At 34.0% G+C, this 22,642-nt stretch overlaps 1 protein-coding gene across 4 annotated transcripts in view; it reads left to right on the forward strand.

Annotated features, from left to right (window-relative positions):
* Window positions 1-22,642, forward strand: part of FMN2 (formin 2) — a 154,788-nt gene that overhangs the window by 76,898 nt on the left and 55,248 nt on the right. For all 4 annotated transcript variants that reach the window (XM_032185814.1, XM_032185816.1, XM_032185815.1 and 1 more), the window contains 6 exons: window positions 7,116-7,177; window positions 16,753-16,844; window positions 17,024-17,153; window positions 18,100-18,246; window positions 19,946-20,005; window positions 20,175-20,295. In XM_032185814.1, coding sequence (XP_032041705.1) covers window positions 7,116-7,177; window positions 16,753-16,844; window positions 17,024-17,153; window positions 18,100-18,246; window positions 19,946-20,005; window positions 20,175-20,295 — 612 coding nt within the window. The remainder of the gene's footprint in view (window positions 1-7,115; window positions 7,178-16,752; window positions 16,845-17,023; window positions 17,154-18,099; window positions 18,247-19,945; window positions 20,006-20,174; window positions 20,296-22,642) is intronic.

Genomic DNA, 22,642 nt, shown 5'->3' on the forward strand with positions numbered 1-22,642 from the left:
ACTCAGATGCAAATAGGTAAGGTGGAATTAACCCAAAAGCCAGAAAATTCAAAATACTTAAATAAATAAATAAATAATAAAATAAAATAAAATAAAAAAATTAAAGGTCTAAATTAGTATGTATCCTGAAACGTATGATTTTTTTTTGTATTCCGGACCAAGTCTTAGTAACTTCTTCCAACTGTATTTAGTAAGAAATGCTACCTCATTCTGCGTACATGCTTTGTCAATCACATTTACCAGCATTAGTATCACAAATAGTCTGTGGAACTCAGTGATCTAATGTCATTGAAATAGGGATCAAAAAGTAGTAGCATATATAGGTTTCTAAAACAAAAGTCAAGTACTAACGCTCATGAAGGCCAAGTTTTATTTCATTTGACTCATGAATACAAAACTGTATGTTATCTTTCTGAAGACAGATTAATACATGTCAAACCTATTGCATATCACCTGCAGCTGATCTGTTTTTGCAGTTTGTTTTTATAATGTGCGCACTGTAAATATATACGGTCACATAAGCATCCTAAAGATATTTTCCTCAGATATTCTGTTCTAGTAGTCTCCCCACCAAAATGTTACAGTTGGTAGGTGTGACAAGTCTCCATTTGAGAACCTTGAAATGAAACACTTGTGGTACGATACACTACCTTAACCAGAAATTGCAAAAACATAGTACAAGCTGATACTTCAGTAAGCACTAATTAGCATTGTATTTTTATAGCTGTTTGTTTGTTTGTTTTTACTGTAGCAGAATTTCTTACATGTAAAATATATCCATATGTCAATGATTGTTTTATATAAAAATCGTGTTCATGAAACACTTCTAAAAGTACATTTAAGGGACAGGAAGTCAATCTAGAAAGCAGTAAAACCTTTAAATATGCATAAAACGTAATTTTTAAAAAAATTATTAAATTGGTCTTACATCATTTGCATTTGTGTGCTGTAGCAAGCCTTAAGTAGTGTTTATAGAGTTATCATGGTAATCCTTTCTAGTTTGAAAAATCTTGACTACTGCCAATCTTGCGCTTCAAATTCACTCCCTGAAGACCAGCCCCTGGCAGGTTCTTTGAGACTGTTTGCTCTTCTATGCATTATAGTTTAAAATAAGCATAATCTGGTAAAATGCCAGTCTTTTTCAACCTTCCTGTATCCCACACCCATGTTTTTTTCACCTGCCTAATTTAAACAAAACTTATCTAAACAATTAAGATAAGCATTGAAATGTACTCTCAATAGTCAAATCAGCAAACCTCTCGAAACCAGAACTGAAATACAATCTCTCTAAATTAAACAGTCTACAATGGCAATCATGTTTGTATTTAAACATTTTATTCTGAAAGGATTACAGCATTGGTCTCCATTTTTTTTTTTCCTGCCTAGACAAGAAGGCGACATACAGAGTCAAACAAAATATATTTATTCTCTAAGAACTGAGCTTGCATACTTCTTATAAACAAACTGTATAGGTGTATGAAGTCAGACTTCACATAATCAGTAACTGTCCTTAACATTATAGGCAATTGTTTGAAAAGTATGTAGCTGTTTATATTAACTATGTATGGTTATATATTTTGTTGTATGCCTCTCTATATGTATTTATATGTATGTTAAAAAGAAAAAAAAAAAAAAAACACAAAAACAACTCTATTCTTACAAGTATTATTATGTATTTGTAACACTATAGAACAATGGAAAATGCTGAGTTCTAAAAAAATTGACTAGTATTTATAATAGAAGAAGCAATGTAAAAAGTGATACCAAAGATTACTTCTTCATCATGTCTCCTACTTCTGTTACACCAAATTTTCAAAAATATATATGCTTTGTTAATTGATTCTAATTTTATTGCTTCCCAGAGACTTAAGTAAATGCATTGTTCTTGAAGTTATATAAAAATGTTAAATTCTTTAAAAGCAAACCAACCTGAAGCAACAGCTCAGCTTAATCCATGTCTTCTGCTTGAAAACTTAGTATGCTGTTCTGGCTTCTTACACAAGCATTAGATCAAGGTGAATTACTACCACAGAAGAACTGTGTGCTGTTTCTTGCCTCTAATCCATGCTATGTGTGCATGTCTTGAATAACCAACCTACATGTATGTTGTGCTATGCATGTATGTTACCTTTACATCCTTAGAAGGTTGAGAGTATTTGCTAATAGATAAACGTATCACAAAGATACCTAGGTACCTAGGGCAAGCAGGTAGGTAATAATATATATTTTTTAAATTTATGCTATTTCTGTCCAGTGTAGCTGACCATCTATTATCAACATTATTCATTAGTCTACCCCTTGTCAACATTTTTTTTCTCTAAGTTGTGCAAATTCAGGTGCTCCTGTTTAAAAATTCTTTTAAATCATTTAATTTCTGAGGATCTTTAAAATATATGTATATATAGCCATAATCCTTGAGTGTTTTGCTGGAGCTCCCATTAGCCCAGGGGCATTTTGTTTTACACTGCATTTTCCTTATTCCATTTTTATTTCAAAGAGACTCATTTAAGAGTTAAATTTCTGCATTAGGACTTCTGTATTTCCCTTAATTGAGATGAAGAAGAATCCCAAGAGAGCAGTAGTAGTTTGTGGAACTATCACAGACAAAAATATGACTGTGCAGTAGGCCTGTGTTAGATGAACAATAAGCTCATATGGAAAAAAACAGAGAAGAAGATAGCAATCCTTGAAACTATGGTTTTATTATGTAAACAATTCAATGACTTTAATGCAAATTTTGCAATTTAGTTGATATTATATAATAACATTTAGTTGATTTTTTTAATTTATTTACCTTGATATTGAATCATACTGTCATAATCTTTATGGTAGAAAAGGAATTCAACGCACTCTGATCTTCTTCTAACTCTCTCTTGGCTCTTTATTAATAAAGTAATTAATTTATTTATTTTGATGAGAACATTGAGGAAGACATATTTAGTGTTTTTGTTTTGCTGCTGCTTCTGAATTTGGCAGCTCACCTGTCAGTCATTCTGAGGAACACGATGGAATTGTCAATGTTGAGGCTTCTGTCTGTTTTGCTAATATCTGCATACATGGTGTTTTTGCATATTCTTTCAAATATGTGTCAGTGAAGGTTTCTATTCCATATTCAATAAGTAGACAAACCATTTATTGTTGGTTCTAGTTGTTTGCTTTTATGCTTTGTTGTGTTTTTTTTTTTTGTTTGTTCGTTTGTTTTTCCAGAAACATTTCATATTTTAGAGCAGGCTACACGTATATATGGTTTCGCACAAGTTTCTTTTCTCGTGTTGTCTCGTTCCATTGCTTAGGTTCTGTCAACGTGTTATTCTTCTACTGATGCTGGTTCTGACTGTTTAAGTTTACTACCTATAGATTATTCTTGGAGCAGCCTTCTTTAATCAAATCCTAAATTGTTCAAAATCATTCCTGGAATGTAGATGGTTCTATTGTTAAGGAACAGAATTATCTAAGATGGAAGTTAAGGAAAGGTACCTTGGATATTGTAAGCTCTCGGTGTTTTCTAGTCTTGTACCTCAGAGTCACACAATGTTGGAACAACTTTGAACCCCCTAAACTAGTGTCCCACACACTATGGTGATTCTCTGCTGTACAAATAGGAGGTCCAGTGAAGAATACTGTCTCTGTAACCTGCTGAAGTGACTCTTGCTGCTGTTTGACAATGGAGATTTGAAGTCTTGGAAATAGTCTTGGTGTTCTCTTGGAGAATGGGAGCAGATGTGAATGCAAAGAGACAAAAATGTGCAGGAGGGAAAAGGAGTGTCATGTTGGAGTGATACTCATTTTTTTTGGAGTCATGGAAAAGGTAATTGCAGTGGAAAACAGCATGAAAAATGTTGGTGGTTTGTTTTTCTCCCAGAAGCTGGGTATATATATATATATATATATCTGAATATAGCAGGACTGGTTCGGAATTCCTTGTGCAAAATTTAAGTGTCTTTGCTTTAGCTACTGCTCCTCCATGAGGAGATAAACTGTAATCTGTAATCAGTCAAGTGGAATTTGGAATTGCTCAGTCAGCTTTGGTTGGATAGCAGTGTTTCTGGGAGGCCTCACAAAGAGATCAGTCACTTCTGGATAGACTCCTAAGATAGCAAATCTTAGGAGTTTTACTTGGGAAAGCCAGAGAAGTAGACAGTATAGACAGTAACTATAAGCTTACTATGAGAAGGGAAGACGAAGAACCAACTTTTGGACTGAGTATCAGTCTTCTGATAGTCACCTATAAGCAAGATTGTGCCTCATGAGAGTTTATGACAAAATTTGGATCCAAAATATTGTGTTAAGTCTTTTTCTTATTCCTGAAATTCTACTTAGTGACATATTTCGAATTTTGACCACTTTAGAAGGAAGAACCCAGACTTGCAAACAGAAAAGAATTTCCAAGTGCTGGCTAGCTGTAGGAAGCAGTCTTTTCTCTTACAGCTTATGTACATGTTACTGTCGTTGGATTTAGATTCATAGTCTGTGTAGATATGCTGTGTCTATATTGGCTGTCATGTTTGTTTCAGTGGTAGCTGGTAGTTCACGTGCTCCTAGGTGTATACACGATGTTAATGATCTGTTTTACAAAACAAACAAAAACAGAGCTGCTTCCATTTATAGCCTTTCAGAGAATACAGTTTGCATTCTACAACTCCCTGTCTTTGATCTCATTGGTGGCTTGGTTACATACTATGTTCTGCTAAAGGCATGTTAGTGGTGATTGTTTGTTTTTTTTTTTTTTAAATGTCTTTATATATAAAATCTTTATATATATAAAGATTTATATATATATAAATTTATATTTATATATAAATCTTTATATATAAACATTTTTCCCAAGGCGGGGGGGGGGGGGGGGGGGGGGGGGGAGGGGAGGGAGGACTAGGACGGGGGAAGAGGTTTGAAACAGATATACTAGGATCTAATTACTCCAAGTTCTTGTCTCAGACTGATTTGTTTTAAGCAGCTCCCTGAAGTATGTACACTCTTCTGCATACCTGTTTTGTTGAAAGTACACAGACCTGGCACCATTGTGTTTGCCAGGCATTCTCTTATCTCATGCAAGCATTCAAACAAAAGTGTTCTATTGCTCCCTTAAGTAATCCATGGGTGATCTTAATGTTGAGCAAAAGTCAGAACAGGAACTTATGTCATATTTCTTAGTGCAGGAGCAGACAGTCTCTGGAAGGAAGGACGATGGGGGTAGAGCAGGCAGAAGACAGCCAGTAAGTCAAAATAAATAGCTGAAGGGTTGCAAGTGTGTTCACGTATAAAAACATTGCGTAAGCTTAAGAATGAAAACTGAGTTTCACAATATATCCTGTTTTTAATAGAGCTGTTTGTATGCATGCTTTGACACGTGTTTCTTCAAAGTAGAGGGGTCTAACCAATCTAGACCCAGTATTTATTTGCATGCGTGTTTTGGTTTCCTGTTCTCAAGGCAAGTTTGGCTTGTTTCAAAGCACATAGATTTGCCTACTGCGCAAAAGGGAGTATCAAAAACTACATACAGTACCTTGTTGAGAGAGCATCTTTAAGTCTGTTAAATAACTAAGAGCAGATTTTTGCATGCACCCTCTACCTAAAAACAAAATAAATGTGTTGCTTCCTGGACTGTTATCTGGTACATTGCTGTTATCTTTTAGATGCTCTTATTTTGTGGCAAGGGAAGGATGAGGGAAAATGGGAAAAAGATAAGGTTTTGCTTTTTTGTTATTTCTAAAAATTAAAGACTTTTATAATTGTTTTTATTATTATTGTGTCAGTCCTAAAACTTAGCTTCATGCCTTCCTTATAGATAGTGTACCCTGCTTAGTTTGAGATCAACACTACTTTGTTTATAATTTTCTTATACTGTAACTAAAACTATGTCTCAGGCCTGGAAAGGGGGAATGTGATGAGTCCCAGACTCAGAGTGGTATCTCTAAATGGTTTAAAACAATCGGAAACCAATGAACTTGAATTATATTGTCTGTAGTCTTTAGGTATATACACAGAATTTCTCTGTGACAGTTAAAGACACAGATTTATAGGACATAATACCCTTGTGCTGTATTGCTCTCAGTGATCATTTTGCAATTCCTAGATGAATCTCACCTAGGGGATTATGGTACTTCCTGTATAAATACAGACACATACATACCACACATCTCATCACAGTAGAGGTAAAAAAATAATGAAGGTCAAAATGGAGAAAAGATTGGTATAGTGTGATTTAAAAAAAATAAATATTTTGTTACCATCACATACATTCTAATGCTACGTTCTAAATCTCAACTTTTAAAGTCTGGATGACAAGAATTAGATTTATTTGTCCTGTCAGTGAATTGTCAGTGTGCTTATAAAAAATATTCTAAAGATAGTAATTTTTGTTTTCATTTTGCATAATTCTTGCTTTGTGTTGGATAAGAATAATTCTTCGTTAGTGCGCACAAACATTACCTGTGCCTCAGTAAATGTTCCTAATATTAGTGGGGAGGCAGGTTTGTGTTCCTAAAAGTGTGTCCCTAGATATTATTTCCTTTGGTAAAGGGTAGTTAGATGGAAATCACTCTCTATGCTTGTTGAACCTGCTTTTTGACACTGAAAAAATACAGTATGTGTGTGGCGCCAGAATTGGTTGGGAACAGGAAAGGCATATTTTGTATCTGTACTAAACCTGTCGGCTTAGTGCATAGAAGACTTGACCCTTGTCAGGTGTCTTGAAGTTAACTGGCTGACTTATGGATTAATCAGTTTAAGACTGAAACCAACCAGTGACAGGAATGAGTTCTCTGTGTGTGTGTGTGTGGCTGTGGTGCAGATTTACAAATTTTTATAATGCTTTCAGTCAGACCGTGAAAGTCTGATGTAAAGCTTATCTCTGATCTCTGGCTATGGCCATACTCGTGGGATTGTGTGTGTATGTGTTTGGGGGAAGGGAAATGAATTCTTTAACGCTTGACACCTGGCTCTGCCAGGTTTCTAGCCCATAGTCTTAGGCATGGCACTATTCGAGGCATTAATAAAGTTAAAACCCTTAAGCTGTATGACCAATAGGTCATAAAAACTATTGCTGAGTGTTGTGCTCAGGCTTTCTTTCACAGCTGGATTATCATCTTGACAACTAATTCTTTTTTTTTTTATAGCTGTTGTTAACTTGGACAATTCTGTGGTTGACCTAGAGACCCTTCAGGCCCTGTATGAGAATGTGAGTAATCAAAGTCCATAAAATAAAGGAATACTGCAGGTCCATATGAAAGTATTTTTGTCTTGCATCAGTAACTGTAAGAAATCTGTAGAATGTCCTATTTTGAAGTGACTATTTTGTCCAAAGCAATTAAGATAGTGATAAGCAGTTGAACTGTATTAATAGTCTTCATGTGTTTTATACAGAGCATATCTATTACTTATAGTATCGTGATTTGATTTCTAAATGAGAAATTTTTTTAATTTTTTTTTTTTTTTTTTACTCTTGTATGTATTTTTGGGTAGGGCAGTCTTTGGTCAATAGGCATCAGGCCTTGCACTCCAAGACTTACCCTAGTAACTTCACTAATATAACAAACGTGTTCAATTAAAAACATTTGTTTTAATAAGAACAACCATTTCATTATTTCATTTGTGGAACTGTAGTTTTAATTGTTATTTCAGGGTTTCCTTCAAAATAATTTCAGCTCTTTGAAAGCAAAAGGCTTACTCTAAGTTAATGCAATGAAAAGTAGGAGGCTTCATAAATGACTGGTGCTTATCATCAGAGTATGTTTGACTATTAGATATGCAAAATCAAGGATTCAGAATGTACTCAGGTATGGTCAAAGACTGGCTTTAGCAAGTTAAATGCAAAACTCAATGAGGTGGATTTCAGAGGCACGTTTCTGTCTTCAGCTGGGGCCAGTGAGCATTACTGCCTTCTTGGAGCACATTGCCTGGAGACATAGGTATTTCCAGAAAGAGCAAAGAGGCTCTCTATTTACCCTCCAAAACACAAAGCTGTGTGCAACAGAATGACATTAAAAAACAATGTATGATATTGCATTGGACTTTTTATTTCCATCATGTTATAATTTAATAATAAATTCCTTAATTTGCACCTTTCTGATTTTGGGGGATTTGGGGGACTGTTTTTACAGCCTATTTTGGAATGATTTATTAATTTCTGGAATTTCTCATTAATGAAACACTTTAGGGCATGAAAAGAGAGTTAAGCTCTAGTCCTCTCTGAGTGGGGGTGGGGGAGGGGGAAGGGAAGTTTGTGATTTTCTAATAAGAACTCAGAAGCTCTACAGTTCTTATTTCATCCCTGAAGAATTAGCTCCCCCAGCACTCCTAAGAAAGATAATGACCTAATGGAAACCTGTCTGAACTATATCCCCCCCCAGCCTTTACACTTTAAACACTTCTCATCCTTATTCCATAGCATTTTTGGACAGTCATGTGTTATTTCTTTATTTTTATTTTTCCTTCCAATATTTAAAGGGGGCCTACAGGAAAGATGGGGAGGGACTCTCTGTGAGGGACTGTAGTGATAGAACCAAGGGGGGAATGGTTTTAAACTAAAAGAGGGGAGATTTAGATTAGATGTTAGGAAGAAATTTTTTCGTCTGAGGATGGTGAGGCACTGGAACAGGTTGCCCAGAGAAGCTGTGGATGCCCCATCCCTGGAAGTGTTGAAGGCCAAGTTGGATTGGGCTTTGGGCAACCTGCTCTAGTGGGAGGTGAGGCTAGAGTTGGGTGATCTTCCAAACCAAAATATTCTATAGTTTTGCATTATTTTTAATATGCCTCCTTGCACAGCTATATCCCATTCCACACATTCTTTAGCATGCAAAAAAAAAAAAAAAAAGTAATTTGATATATTACATATGCATGATTGTGAGAGATTGAGTTATTGCAAGTATGGAATAGATACTGCCCTGATGATCAGTTTTTTGCAAAACTTCACTCCTTTGTGTTGCATTTGACTTTATTAGTTTAAAAAGTAGTCCTCTTTTGTTGCTGAATATCATTTGTGCTAACAGGATATTTTTCAATCGCTTTCTTAATCTCATCTGTAATATACTTCTGAATTCTATTATAATGGATTACCTCCAAATTTGCAGTTTGCTGAAATACCAAATGCTGCTTTTGTAATAACTTTTGCTAATTACTGAGAATGTCTGGGAAAAGTTGGCCTAATTGAGGAAAATATATGTTAGTTTGGGGAAGACTCAGAAAGTTTGAATGACTGTATTATAGACTTTTTCTGTGAATAAAAGATGTATCAGCCCAACTTTATCACTGTATTTGCTTGGGTGCAAGAAAGCAGGAAAAAAAATACATGATTCAATTCATTTGGAGAGACCTTCATCAGAGGAGCTGAATCTTGTTGCTGGGTCCTTTGGTAAAACTGACTGAAAAGAAGCCTCTTATTTTGTTGTTGTTTATCTTTGATTACAGATTGAAAATACAAATATATTAATCAGATCTTGGTAGCTTCACTAATTATAAAAATACTGTTCAATTAAAAAAAAAAAAGTGAGCAATAGGTTATTCAAGAGGCACTAACATGTTTGACTCTTCCCTTAATTCTCAGCCTCATTCTGTGTTGTGGGTGGGGATAAGGTGACTAACTCTGTTATATTGTAGCCATTAACCAAATTTTTAGTTCTTAGAGTTTATTTATTGAGTTGGATTTTTTTTTCTGGATATTTAAATACCTTTATACTAGTTCTAAGCCTTTCTATCTGATCTTTATGGAACATATGGCAGCATTTGTTTTACAGTCTTCCATCAGAATGTGTTTTTTTTTTTTGTTTTTTTTTTTCCCTGATTGCATATGTCTGGCATGGTGCTTTCCCTTCTTAAATGTGAATGAAATTTGGGCAGTCTCCAAACCTAAACACACCCTAATTTCAAAAACCACAGTCCCAAGGGCTCAATTCCTGTTTATTGAGGAATTAAAGTCTTGTTAAACCACAAAGTTACTGTATACATCTTAGTGACTTTTTATAAATGAAGAAACTCACACCCCACCAATGACCCAAGCTCTCAATAATTTAATAGTATTAACTGGTACTGGAGTTAGTGAGAAAGTCTTTGTTACTGCAGTCCTGGCTCATACAGTGTTATCATTCCCACATATGGTTGTGCAGCTTTCTTTATAAAGCTGTTCAGATGTGTTGACAATTAACTATGTATTAAGACAATATTAATAGGAAAGCCTTAGTAGATAAGTCTACATGTGGAACTTTAATGTGCTTTCACAGCTAGCATCTACCAGAATGGCCTTGTGGGCTCAGTTTTTCTCTGCATTTTATTTTATTTTATTTGTATTTTTACTTATATCTTATAAACATACACGTAATGCACTTTAAATTGGTGGTTTCTCTGCTTTATATACAAAGAACTCCAATTTGGAGTCAGTCAACAGTCGGTTAATAATTTACTTTTAATGAGCTGCATTCCATTTTACCCTTTTATCATTACAGTATTTTTTTCCTGTTTCCATCTATTTTACAAAGATTGGGGATACATTTATCACATTATTATAAAAAATATTTTCTGCAGATTTTTTTTCAATTTGCTATGGGGGGGAGGGAAAGAGAAATTGTTGCATCCCTACTCCTTAAGATCTTTTTTTTCCAGGTGCCGTCTATATAGAGAGGAAGAAGGCAGATAAAACTGAATACAGTTATCAATTCACTGTATGTCTTTAACTATAGTGGTTATAATGAGAAATAAAATTATTTGTGGAGAAGTGAATATTCACCTTGAAAGCAAGTAGCTTCTTAGCAGACATTTTATCTGAAATACCCCTTCTTGAAATCAGGTTAGGCTTAAGGCCTGCTGTATTTTCACTGTATTGTGAAAATAAGTGTATAAGAATTGCTTGAAAACTGTATCAAAGGATTCTGCTTTCTGCATTTGTTCTTCTAAAATTGCCTTACATCACAAATTCAAATCTCTATAGTTTCTTAATTCCTCTTACATTCTGTTCTATCCATATATTTAAAAGACAGCTCACTGCTTTCAAAAACCTCTAAATGCCTATTGTAAGAACAAAAGCATTGAGAAGTGTGCAGTGTTTGCCTCTACTTTACCACTAAAATTCAAACCTCCCCAATTATTTCTTGTGATTTTTTTAAACAGACAATTAAAATGCTTCATCTTAACATTTTTCAGCAAGATAATACAAACCTCTTATACAAGACACAGCTTTGAAAGAATATGATAATTGCTATTAACGATATCTTTGTATATATTTGTTTCATTTACTTTTGACAATGTTCTTTAGACAAGTCACTTTTGAAATGTTACATTCCCAAAAATAAAACCAAACAAAAATAAAATATGAATAATAATAAATGCTTTCAAACTGATCTAAGGTCAGAGGTAAGGTTCTGTTGCAAGGAGAAAAGTACAGGAAATAGAATTATGTTGTAAAGTGGAAGCATGGCCCTTACCACATTTTTGATCCTAAATAAGATTTGTAAGATTCTACACTGGCAAAAGTGGGAAAAGAGTTAAAACTGAAGCAGCATGCTTTTGTGGTCTTTCTATCAGATTTATGGTGCCTGATTTTAGATATAATTAACATAAAATTCTGGTATATTACACTGTTCTGTTCTATTTGTAATATATATATATATAAACAAAGGAAATAAAGAGCATTGACATTCAAAGAGGTGTTAATACAATCAGATTAATGAATTTTATGGGATGTATTGAATGTTCTTTTTTGACACAAATGCTGGAGGGTAATACAAAAGCTTTTTTTATTATCTATCTGCAAATTTGAGAACAGATAAACATTAGCCATACAAAAATAAGCTAACCAGTAACAATTTTGAGAAATGATTTTCAACAATAATTGTGCAGAAGACTTGTCATCCTCATTCTTTTTGTCATAATTTAAAGTACCTAGAATTTTTATTTTGTGTTATACTTTGTTTACATTCTTTCTGAACTTTTTTTTTTAAAGTATAATTTAAAAAAATGTTAGTAGGGAAACTGACTTTTGGAGGGTTTTTTTTTTTTTTGGGGGGCGGGAGCGTAAATTGAATAATTGAAGGGTTTTTTAAGTCTAAGTTGAATAAATAAAATTGATCTCCCTAAAAAATCATGTCATTCACATACCTAGACTCTTGTGGGTCTGACAACATGACTATTAGAACAATGCTGCATTGCCTGGCATCGTTCAGATTCCTAAAATCTGTAGTTTTTATTGATTGTCAACAGACTTTTTACTGATTAGAAATGAAATGGAGATTTTTTTTTTTTTTTTCTTTTTAAGTCTCCATTGGCTATGAATGTCTAGGTGAAGTTAAGAACTCTTTTCTTTACACCTGCTCCCTAACACAAAATATAAAGCAAGCCTTTCTTCTCAACAGCACCAGCAGTGCTCAAAAATGGAAACTTCTGGTGTTGAAAACTAGATTAGAAATTTTGAAAAAAGCCTTAAAAAAAAAAGTATTCTCTCTGTTAGATAGAATGTGTAAAATACATATTCATATTATAAGCTACTTACTGGGAAAATTACAGAGTGAGTAAATTAGCTACTTGCACTTATCTAAAATCAAACAAATGAGTCGAATAACAGCCATTATAGCTTTGTCAAGAGAAGATAATGCCAAAACAATCTCATTTCCAACTATTTCCAACTATATTTGTAGTAGTATAGTAGTATTGCGGGCATTGGCATTGAAGGCTGACGGGGGAGAGGGGTGGCTTTGACGCTGTCACAGGGTATTCTAGAAAAGCCCATGGAAGATTGGGCCAATTGGTCCAATTTGGAAGCCCAATTGGCTCTTCCAAAGGCTGGCTGAAAAGCTTAGAAAAGTGTGTTCTAATAGTAGATCACAGGAATTCCTTATTAAATGAAGCAATACATTGATGGTGGCTCCTCACCTTTCTATTAAGAGTTTGGAACTACGCAATATTTTTATTTGCTATATTCATATACATTGTAATGTTTTTAAAATGTTTTCATATTCAACAGCAGCCTAAAATAAGGCTGAAACAGTTCTGAGTATTACACTTTGATTAAAGAAACGTGGGTCAGTAACTAATAGAGCCAAGTAAAACACTGATTTTAAGCTAAAACCATGATTTACTAGTCGAAACCTGGATGTAGTGGAATTGTTCAGAGTAAAACACATGTTTGGCTGAGGACATACTCCTGTGTTTGCAACAGGAGAAATAGTAAATTGCAGCATGGGAAATTTAGATAAGATATTAGGAAAAGTATTCCAGGGATGAGGATAGCAGAGAACACTGGCTGTTGGAGAAGTTTTGGATTCTTTCACCTGCAGCTTAGAAGACAGGGAGGAATAATACCTGTCAGAGATGACAGAAGTTCTGATATTGCTTGGGCAAGGGGGATAGAGTGGATGATACTGTGACAAAGAGGTGATCTTTGAGTTGACCTCAGGAGTTAAAAATATATTGTCCTTATATTTCCTAATTTTAAAATATGTCTTGTGATCAATGCAATACTTTAGGAGAATTTATTGTTTTATTTTTTCTTCAATTTAAGTGGCTACTGTCAAAAATGGAGTAAAGCATCGTATCTCACATTTGATTTCAAACCAATATATGTATATGCGTGTAAATGTCTATTATTTTTAAATAAAATGTAGGAATTTTATTATAAAAACTATTTGTTTAAATAGCTTTGGAAGTTTACAGGAACTATAAGTTAGCAGTGGTATTTAAATTAATATATATTAATATATAAGATATTAATATATATCTTAAGTGATTTATTGAAAGTTACTTAAATGAATGCATAAAACAAAATAATTTTTAATGCACATACATACACATACACATAGCTTTAGTTTTTCCATTAATTTTACTTTTTTTGCATTTGATTTCCACCTCTTCCTTCTCCCCCCCGTGACTGGGCATGCCTAATTCTTCCTTTTTGTCAGGATTAACAAAATAAGCATTAACATAGTAACAGAAGAATTTTCCTGTGGAATTTGAAGGACAAATATATCATACCCAACTCACTCATTTCAGACTGATTATGGTCATTTTTGTTGCACTCATAGCTTTGGAGTCTGTTCAGGCCTGTCAGAAAGCTTTGTGGGTCAAAATTAACTCTGACCATTTAGAGTCCCTTCTACAGAACTGTGTGAGACCTCTAAGAAGGAAGAAAAGTGCTCATTTGTTTAATGCTCTGGCAAAAGATTAGTTGTATTTCCCACAAGTTTTTGGAAGGAAATCTCTCTGCGTCAGAACTTTGTAACACCGAAATCTTAGAATGCCATTTTTCTTGAAGATCAATATTTCTAATAAGTTCTTTTGTTTTTTGTTTTGTTTTTATCATCAGTTACCTATTGTTAGAAGATAAACCCTTTAAGGCAATAATTTTTTCTTTTTTTTTTTTTTTGGTTATTCTTTAAAGTTGCATACTGTGAATACAGATACAACATGATACTGTTGACTGTGAGAATGTGCTCTAAGTATAGCTAGAACATTATGGTGTTTCCAAGATGAAGGATAGATGCCACTGCTCACAGATTTGGATTCTCTTACTGACCTCAAACAGTCCTCTGCTAACAGGTGACATAGATTTCAGTATGCAGCTACTTCCTTTGATTAAATAGTATCCATGTTGCTTCCCTTGTACTTCTAAAATATATGGATGCAATCCTTTGACAGGTAGGAGAAATGAAGTTATGATGGAAGAAAAGAGTGTTGTTATGTATTGGGCCTGGAGCCAAGACTATTCAATCTAGAACTAATGCTTGTTTGTTTAAGTCTTATAAAGAGACATCTTTCCTAATCCTCACTCCATGTCCAGATGAGTCTTCTAAAATGTCTGAATCCATTTTTTAGACCTTGGTATCCTAAAAAGCTCCTTCTTCTCAGGATAAAGCAAAAATTACTACTGTAATTATATTCCTATATCCTACACCTGCCTCAAAAGAAGCAATACCTATAACAGGATGAATCCCCAGGTTTGTTTTCCCACACTGAAGTGTTTTTGGGGTATGCATAAAGTAGTCTAAGACTAGCTCTTAAAAATAAGATAGATATGATAGATTGAGGAAGGACTGAACAAGTCAAGGGAAAGTATTATTCTCCTCTCCTCAGCACTGCTGAGCCCAAATCTGGGGTGCCGTGTCCTGTTTTGGCCCTCCCCAGTGCAAGTGACATGGACATGGGGCAAGTCTAGTGCAGAGCCACAGTGGTGATGAAAGGCATGAAGGACATGTCATACAAGAAGAGGCTGAGAGAGCTAGGGGTAAGCTTGGAGGAGAGCTCAGGGAGGTGTTACCCAGCATGTCTGAGTAAGGAGTGAAGTGCAGAGATTGCCACACTAGACATTACTGGTCTATGGGCCTCTTGAAATTTAAATGCTGGAGATTTCATTTAGAAATAAAAATACCATTTTAATTTCTTTTCTGTAAATGTGACACTGGAACCGACTACCTAGAGAGGTTGAGGAGTCTCTATCCTGAGAGAGATCCAAAACCTGACAGAGCAATCTGTTCTGGCTGGTCAAATGGTCTTGTTGTCATTTCCAGACTTACTGGATTGATCAGAGAAACTGAGGCATCTTTCTGTTTCACGTAAGGATTTTCGCCTTTTTCACATGAGATGTTCAACAACCTCAGTAGAACTGTCCAAACCTGACTTTCTAGTTTCAAATTGCTGCTGTAGCCATGGCAGTATGATTTTAGCTAGTTCCCTAATTCTTCTAATTGTGCTAATCATGCAAAATCAGGCAAGACAGGTGCAGCCAATCTTTTGCTTTGGCATTAAGTAGTTAGAACATAATTTTCCACTGTTGTCTATGAGATCTGTGGTGGAGCAAGTTCAAAAACGTATGCAGTGTTTTCTTAAAAGAATAAATATAAATAAATAGATATATCTATATTTATTTATATCTATGTTTATATTTCCTACTTTTTCTTACATTATTGCACAGATTCATGTTTTGAATCTATTTTGAATCTATTTTGAAAACCACCATGGATGTCAAAAGAAAGGTCAGGAGGAGAAATTTCTTTCCATTTCTATTCTTTTCCATTATATTTGATTTTCCAGCACTGTAACTGGAAATAAAAAACAATTTCCATGTTCCATGATACAAAAAAAAGAAGTGAAGCTCTGTTTCTTCTGATTTGAATATTGAAGAAGAGACCACAAAATGTACCACAGAGTTCTCCAAGACACTAGACAGCTTACATATAATTGTTTTTACTTATTAAGATACAAAATGAAAATAATTTTGCTCCATAGAAATATGCAGTAGTTCTCATGTATTATGGTATATATGATAGCTCCATTATAAATCAGTTAATTGCTGTTATTCCATAGCTTTTTCCAAATGCAAAATAAAGTTTTAATTGCAGTAAGCAATGCAAACATTTTCATTTAGGTGGGTTTGTTTGTTTGTTTTAAGTAGTGGATATTATTTAAATATATTTAAAAATCAGTTTGCATGCAAATGCAACCCAATAGACTTGGAAAGAAAAACACATCTCAATAAGAAAGCTCTTTGATCCGAGGGTTTTATAAACAGTCAAAGCAAAGGGAATGGGGACACAGATTATTCTCAATACGTGGTTGAATGAATAAATCTTTTACAGATTATCAGTAATCAATAAAATTGATTGTTCTGTTTTCATTTTACTTAAAATCACTCCGTGGACTAAGTAGTTTTACTATAAGCAGATACCAGAAAGGAAAAAAAATCCATAAATGAGATTAGTGACAAGAGCATCTGTTTGTGCTTTTTGACTGGGTTTTTAAGTAACACTTTTTAATTACTTTGTTTCTTTATTCCAGAGAGCACAATCGGATGAATTAGAAAAAATAGAAAAGCACAGCAAGGCATCTAAGGAAAAAGAAAATGCGAAGTCTTTGGATAAGCCAGAACAGTAAGAGCGTACTTAAAAAACAATTCTGTTTGCTTCAGAAAAAGTTACATGTTGCAGTAGACTAGCTATACATGTTAAAATAGAAAAGAAATCAAAAAGCAGAACAAAACAACAAAAAAAGCCCAGCCTCCGAATGTACTGACATTGGCTCTAAACGTTTTCTTTATTTGTTCCTACAGGTTCCTCTATGAACTCTCACTAATTCCCAACTTTTCAGAACGTGTATTTTGCATCCTGTTTCAGTCAACATTTTCAGAAAGCATTTGTTCAATCCATCGCAAACTTGAATTGTTACAGAAACTGTGTGAGGTAGGTTGTGCTTCATAAAGAGGTAGAGCTAAATTTTTGATATTTAATCTTAAGTTGTACTCATATTTCAAAAGTTTTCTCTTTATTTACTTTAAGTGCTCATTAAATCTGAAGGATAGCAGTCCTGCAGAATAGAACATTTTATGATTGTACTTCAACATCAAAGCAAATTTTAAGATTAGCTTTTGGTACTGAACTATATCATATTGTTGCCATCAATGCATATCAGCCTCTGGAAAACAGTGCACCGTCTCCTTTTGTCAAAGCAAAGTCTTTCTCCATAGTGACTGTGCCATTCCTTTCCAAATGAATACCAGTTCAGTTCACGTTGTGTTTGCTTGTATTTTGGAAGCACAAATAAATTATATTTCCAAGGTCTAAAATGATTTAGAGATAGCAATGTTGACTGTAGCTGGAAGAGATTCTTGTAATTTAGTGGTCCCTTGCAAAAACAAACAAAACAATACTACATGGCTTTAACAAGCAGACCTTTATCAGTACTTTAATAACTCAAAACCATTTTAAATTATGTTTACTTGTTTTATCACGTTGTTTGTTTGTTTGTTTTAAACTAAATGTTTTAGTTATTTGATACAGGTGTTTTAGGGACTTATTGCAGAACCCTTTCCTGAATAAAAAAAAATAAAAAAAAATAATTCCTGTCAGCACCAGTTAAGAAATTACTATTTAAGTTTTCCCAAATGATCACCTCTCATAATACCGTATAGTTTTCCTATTTTTTTAAATAGAAATCTTAATTGGAGATATTTTACATTCATTCACAATATGTTGATAATATTCTACATCTTTGTATTTCACCAGAAGATTTCCTATATTTGAGCCTTGATGTATGTATTTCTAAACAGTGTCCACAAATCTGCTTAAAAACTGTTGCCAGTTATACTGTTAACAGTAAATATTACTGAGTTTCTCTTCTGTTTTGTAGACACTGAAAAATGGGTCAGGAGTTATGCAGGTCTTGGGTTTGGTTCTTGCCTTTGGAAACTACATGAATGGTGGAAACAGGACAAGAGGACAAGCTGATGGGTTTGGACTAGATATCCTGCCAAAATTGAAAGATGTCAAGAGCAGTGTAAGTTGATCTTAGACTTCCTGTAGGCCTTACACCATTAAACTCTTTCCAAAAATTACTCTTTCTCCGTTTCTAAATAAAAGGTGTGAGACCTAGGCATGTCAAAGGGAACAATTTTGTTACTGTACTTAGCTGACTGCACTCCTAGAATTGAATGTATTTCCATAGACTTTTCATAGACATTTGGAAATGAACTATTTCTTTTCAATATGAACAAAAATATTTTAAACCTAGTTTCTAATCTGATATGTATTTGACTTTTGGTATACTGTATAGTCTCACTTTTTTTTTTTTTTTGCATTCACAAGCAATGATCCTTACTCTTAAAGGGTTTATGGCAGAAGTAGAAACAGTTGAATCACAACTTTTTTTTGATACTGATTTAAAATTTTTGTGAGTAGTAGCAGTTGCTCCCGAAAATGGTTGATTAGACATTGTCTTTGTTATAATACAAAATTCACCCAAAATTCATGATATTATATATCATGATTACATAGTATGCGTTAGACCATGGATCCAGATGAGTAAAGTATAATTACAATAAGTACTTGATTTAAAATTCATCTGATACAGTTATATGTGTAAAGAGAATGCTGGGTAGTCTTGTTTTTTCCACAGTGCTAGACTGAAGCTTGTGTGTTACCAGCATTTTTTTGGCTTTGGTTATTCATACTGGGGTTGTGTTAAAAGCTTTGCTTCCGTTTACAGGGAAACAATTATCTTTGAGTCTATGTCTATGATGAAAAGACCCTTCTGAATGTGGGTAGTGGTATGAGAATGGTTATAGTAATAATTCTTAAGAATTTAAATTGGCCCCTACGTCCATCTAGTGAATCACTGTCAAGATCTGCTGTTCTGAAAGTTGCGGAGAAAGAAGAGTTTGTTTCCCTGCTTCCTCACTTCCTAAATATACATGCTGTAGCTTTTGTGTGAGGTAATGTAAGCAGAATGTTGTTTAACCTTACCAACTACTTTCCTCTAAAAGTGTGAAGGAACTTCATTCTGGTGCACTTGTTTCTTCGATAAGCCAAGAAAGTAGTAACGTGAATGACACCATAGTACAGACCTTGCTCGAAATGTGGTTACTGTTAACCTTGCAATTACAAAATCCATCTTCAACTCATTTGCTACTGTTCACTCAGAAAAGTTCTTATAGTTTTCCATCTGAAAACATAGTTCTATCTAAAATCTTAAATTCTAAGATTTTCAGTTGACGATCTATTACAGAACAGAAATAAGGAGAAAGTCAAGCCACAAAAGAGCCCCAAAAGTGCCAAAAATTCATTTAGAAATATCTTTGTTTAATTAAACTTTGCTTTAGTCTATAGATGCATGTCTATAAAGACCTGAATGTTGCCAAAACAAGGTGTGTATACTAACCCAGAAACAATTTCTCTTTTTCCCTTGTTGTGAAATTTAAAAATGCAAGGTTTCCGTTTCAAGTCAGGTATATTTCAAAAATTGGGAATGGTTTATACAAGTGTTAACACATATTTTTCTGTTACTGTATTTAATGAATAGATAAAACTTTTTTGTGTGTTTGTTTGGTAAAGGCACTGAATCAGCAAAATATTACCTGTATGTGACTAAATATTCCTTTTACTCAAATGATGTTTTTTTGTTTGTTTTGTGTGTTTTTGTTTTTTTTTTTTTTCAGTGAGTTTTAGTAATGTAACAAACCTTATTCTCTTCTACACAGGACAACAGCAGAAGTCTTCTATCTTACATTGTCTCCTACTATTTGCGTAATTTTGATGAGGTGAGAATTAATTCTGCTTTTTAAAATTCAAGTTAAAAAAAAATAAAAATAAATACAGTTTTCTGATGGCAAGGAATGCATGCAGATGTTCTTTCTGCTTTCAGTTATATATTTTGCTACATAGAAAAGTAATGAACACTGTGTAACTGCACATTTGTGTTTTTGTCAGGATGCTGGAAAAGAGCAATGCATCTTTCCTCTTCCAGAGCCACAAGATCTCTTCCAGGCTTCACAAATGAAGTTTGAAGACTTTCAAAAGGATCTCCGCAAAATGAAGAAAGATTTGCGAGGTACTGAATTTAGATTAAGTGCATATACTTGCTGTTATTATTTTGTATCATTTTGAGAAATTAGATGACAGTGTAAAAATACTTGCTTGTATTTCAAGTCCTCTTTTAGTATTTTGTTTCCTTAATTTGCTTTTTTATGATTAAGCAATAATTTATTTTCTGTAGCTAACCTGGAAGAGATTGTTAAAATAAACATCAAGCCAACTTGATAAAATTTTGTCTCAAAACCCAAACAAAATATGTTTTTTATATCAAACTGATTTCAACAAGTCTTTCATAAGAATTGTGAAGTATCAGACTATTTGCATGACTAAAATGCTTTCATGACTAAAGTAGCTTTCCAAGCTACTCTCTAGCAAATAAGAAAAAGTAATACAGGATGTTTTTACATGCTGAAATAACCTGACTTTGCTAAAATATAGTATGCAAAAGAAGTATTTTTTCTCATGTTTATGGAACGATATTTCCTTGAATAAACTCAACTTTTAAAAATGTGATAGGTTTGCTAGACTTTAATAAAGAACATGTATCATGTGTAACACTTATATTAAATCTTGGAAAGCTGGATTCTGATCAAGAAGTGAAATGATCTTTGTAATTCTGTTGTCTTGCTGGTTTTGAATGCCAAGAGTCTTGAGGCCAAGGAATGATTTGGTAAACCATTAGCTCCTGAATAGAATGGAAGGTTCTGTACTAAAAAAGAAACAAACAAACAAAAAACCACACCATTACAGAATACAAGTAAAATCTGACCTTCTCTTCTTGCTATCAGACGTTCTATTCAGATGTTTTGAAATGTATTTTAAATATTTAGAAGTAAAATTTAAAGTTGTTTCAAGGTCACTTACTGTGATACTGAGAAGCAAACTGAAGCAGCATCCACTTCCTGCCCTGAAGAATTTGGACAGCAAACATTTTGTAGTTCAGCTACGTAAATTTATTTCTATAGTTCTTGCAACTTTTTTTTTCTGAGGGCTGGTTTTCAAGCTTGCAAATAGAAGAGAAAGATGCTTAGCTTTGACTGAGAGAAAGTACTTGGTACTTAAGGCACGTGTTTAAGAACTTTCATGGAGGTGAACATTATCCCTCCAAGTTCACTAAAAATGTATTTATACAGACAAGGGCTTAAATATTTTTAGATCAAGATTAAAATTTGCACATGGGCATAAATCTCTTATGGCATAAATCTACACTGTGCAGTGATCAAAGTGGGGGTTTTGTAAAAATGGAAATTACATTTTTCACTCTGCCACAAGACTGCAGTCAAATTCTTTTTGTGCTTCCAGATCCAGCCATTATTCTTGAATCTCCCTTGTCACTCTGTTTTGTAGTTAATGAAACTGAAAAATAGCTGCAGGCACTGTGACTTCTTGCCCATTCCCTTTGGGACAAGCTTCTCTGGGTGTTGGCCCGTCTGCATCCACTCCTGGATATGAAGTAAAAATTTCAGTTACAGTTTGCAATCTCACAGCTTTCTTATCAACCCTGAGTTATGCAAAATGCTTTTTGATGTGCTTCTTTTCCAAAGAAAAGTGTAAACCTGAATTCAAAATTATTAAAAACAACAACAAAAACCCAACTATGATTGCAAGAGCATTCACTAAAAATTACGGGTATTCCAATTGCTTAATTGTTGTAATGCATTCAAAGAGTCAGAATAACCATGTTTAATGCTGATCTTTTCTGAATAGAGTGCAAATTTTAGCTGAATGGATAAAGTGACTTCAAAGTGGTTTTCCAGTGCATTTAGTTTAAGTACACTGCCAGGTTTACTAATGTGCATATGGAACCTTACAATTTGAGGAACTAGCAAGTGCCTCACTAAATGACTGACCAGAAAGGGAGAGCTGTAAGATGCTAATTATGACAAAATCCTAAATATGATCCTCTCCTTTTGAAGACACTGAGAATAAATGAGTATTGAGTATTCCTGGGAAATACTGAGCATCACCAAACTTTAAGAATAGATGTCTATGGATGTATTCCCATTTTACAGTTAGATGTGGTTTGTAGCTATGGTTCCATCTTCATCTGTGATTAGGTGGAATTTTTAATGAGAGGATTACACCATCCTTTTATTGTTGTTTCTTGTTGTTTCACACCATTTCTTGTTGTTTCTTTGCCTTCTTTATTTTGTATTTTGTCACTGAAAAAAATGCACAAATCCACATAGCATTGGTACAGGCAATATCACCAGTTTAAGGGTATGTTAGTTTAAAATACTCTTCAGACAATGCACAGTGAGATCGCATTTTGTAAAAATGGGGGAAAAAGGCATCCCCAAGTGGATCCTTTTATAAAGTTATAAATGAAACCCAAACAAACAAAACCACAGACTGGAGGTTTC

This window comes from Aythya fuligula, chromosome 3 (assembly GCF_009819795.1).
Source record: "Aythya fuligula isolate bAytFul2 chromosome 3, bAytFul2.pri, whole genome shotgun sequence".
Classification (NCBI taxonomy): Eukaryota; Metazoa; Chordata; class Aves; order Anseriformes; family Anatidae; genus Aythya; species Aythya fuligula.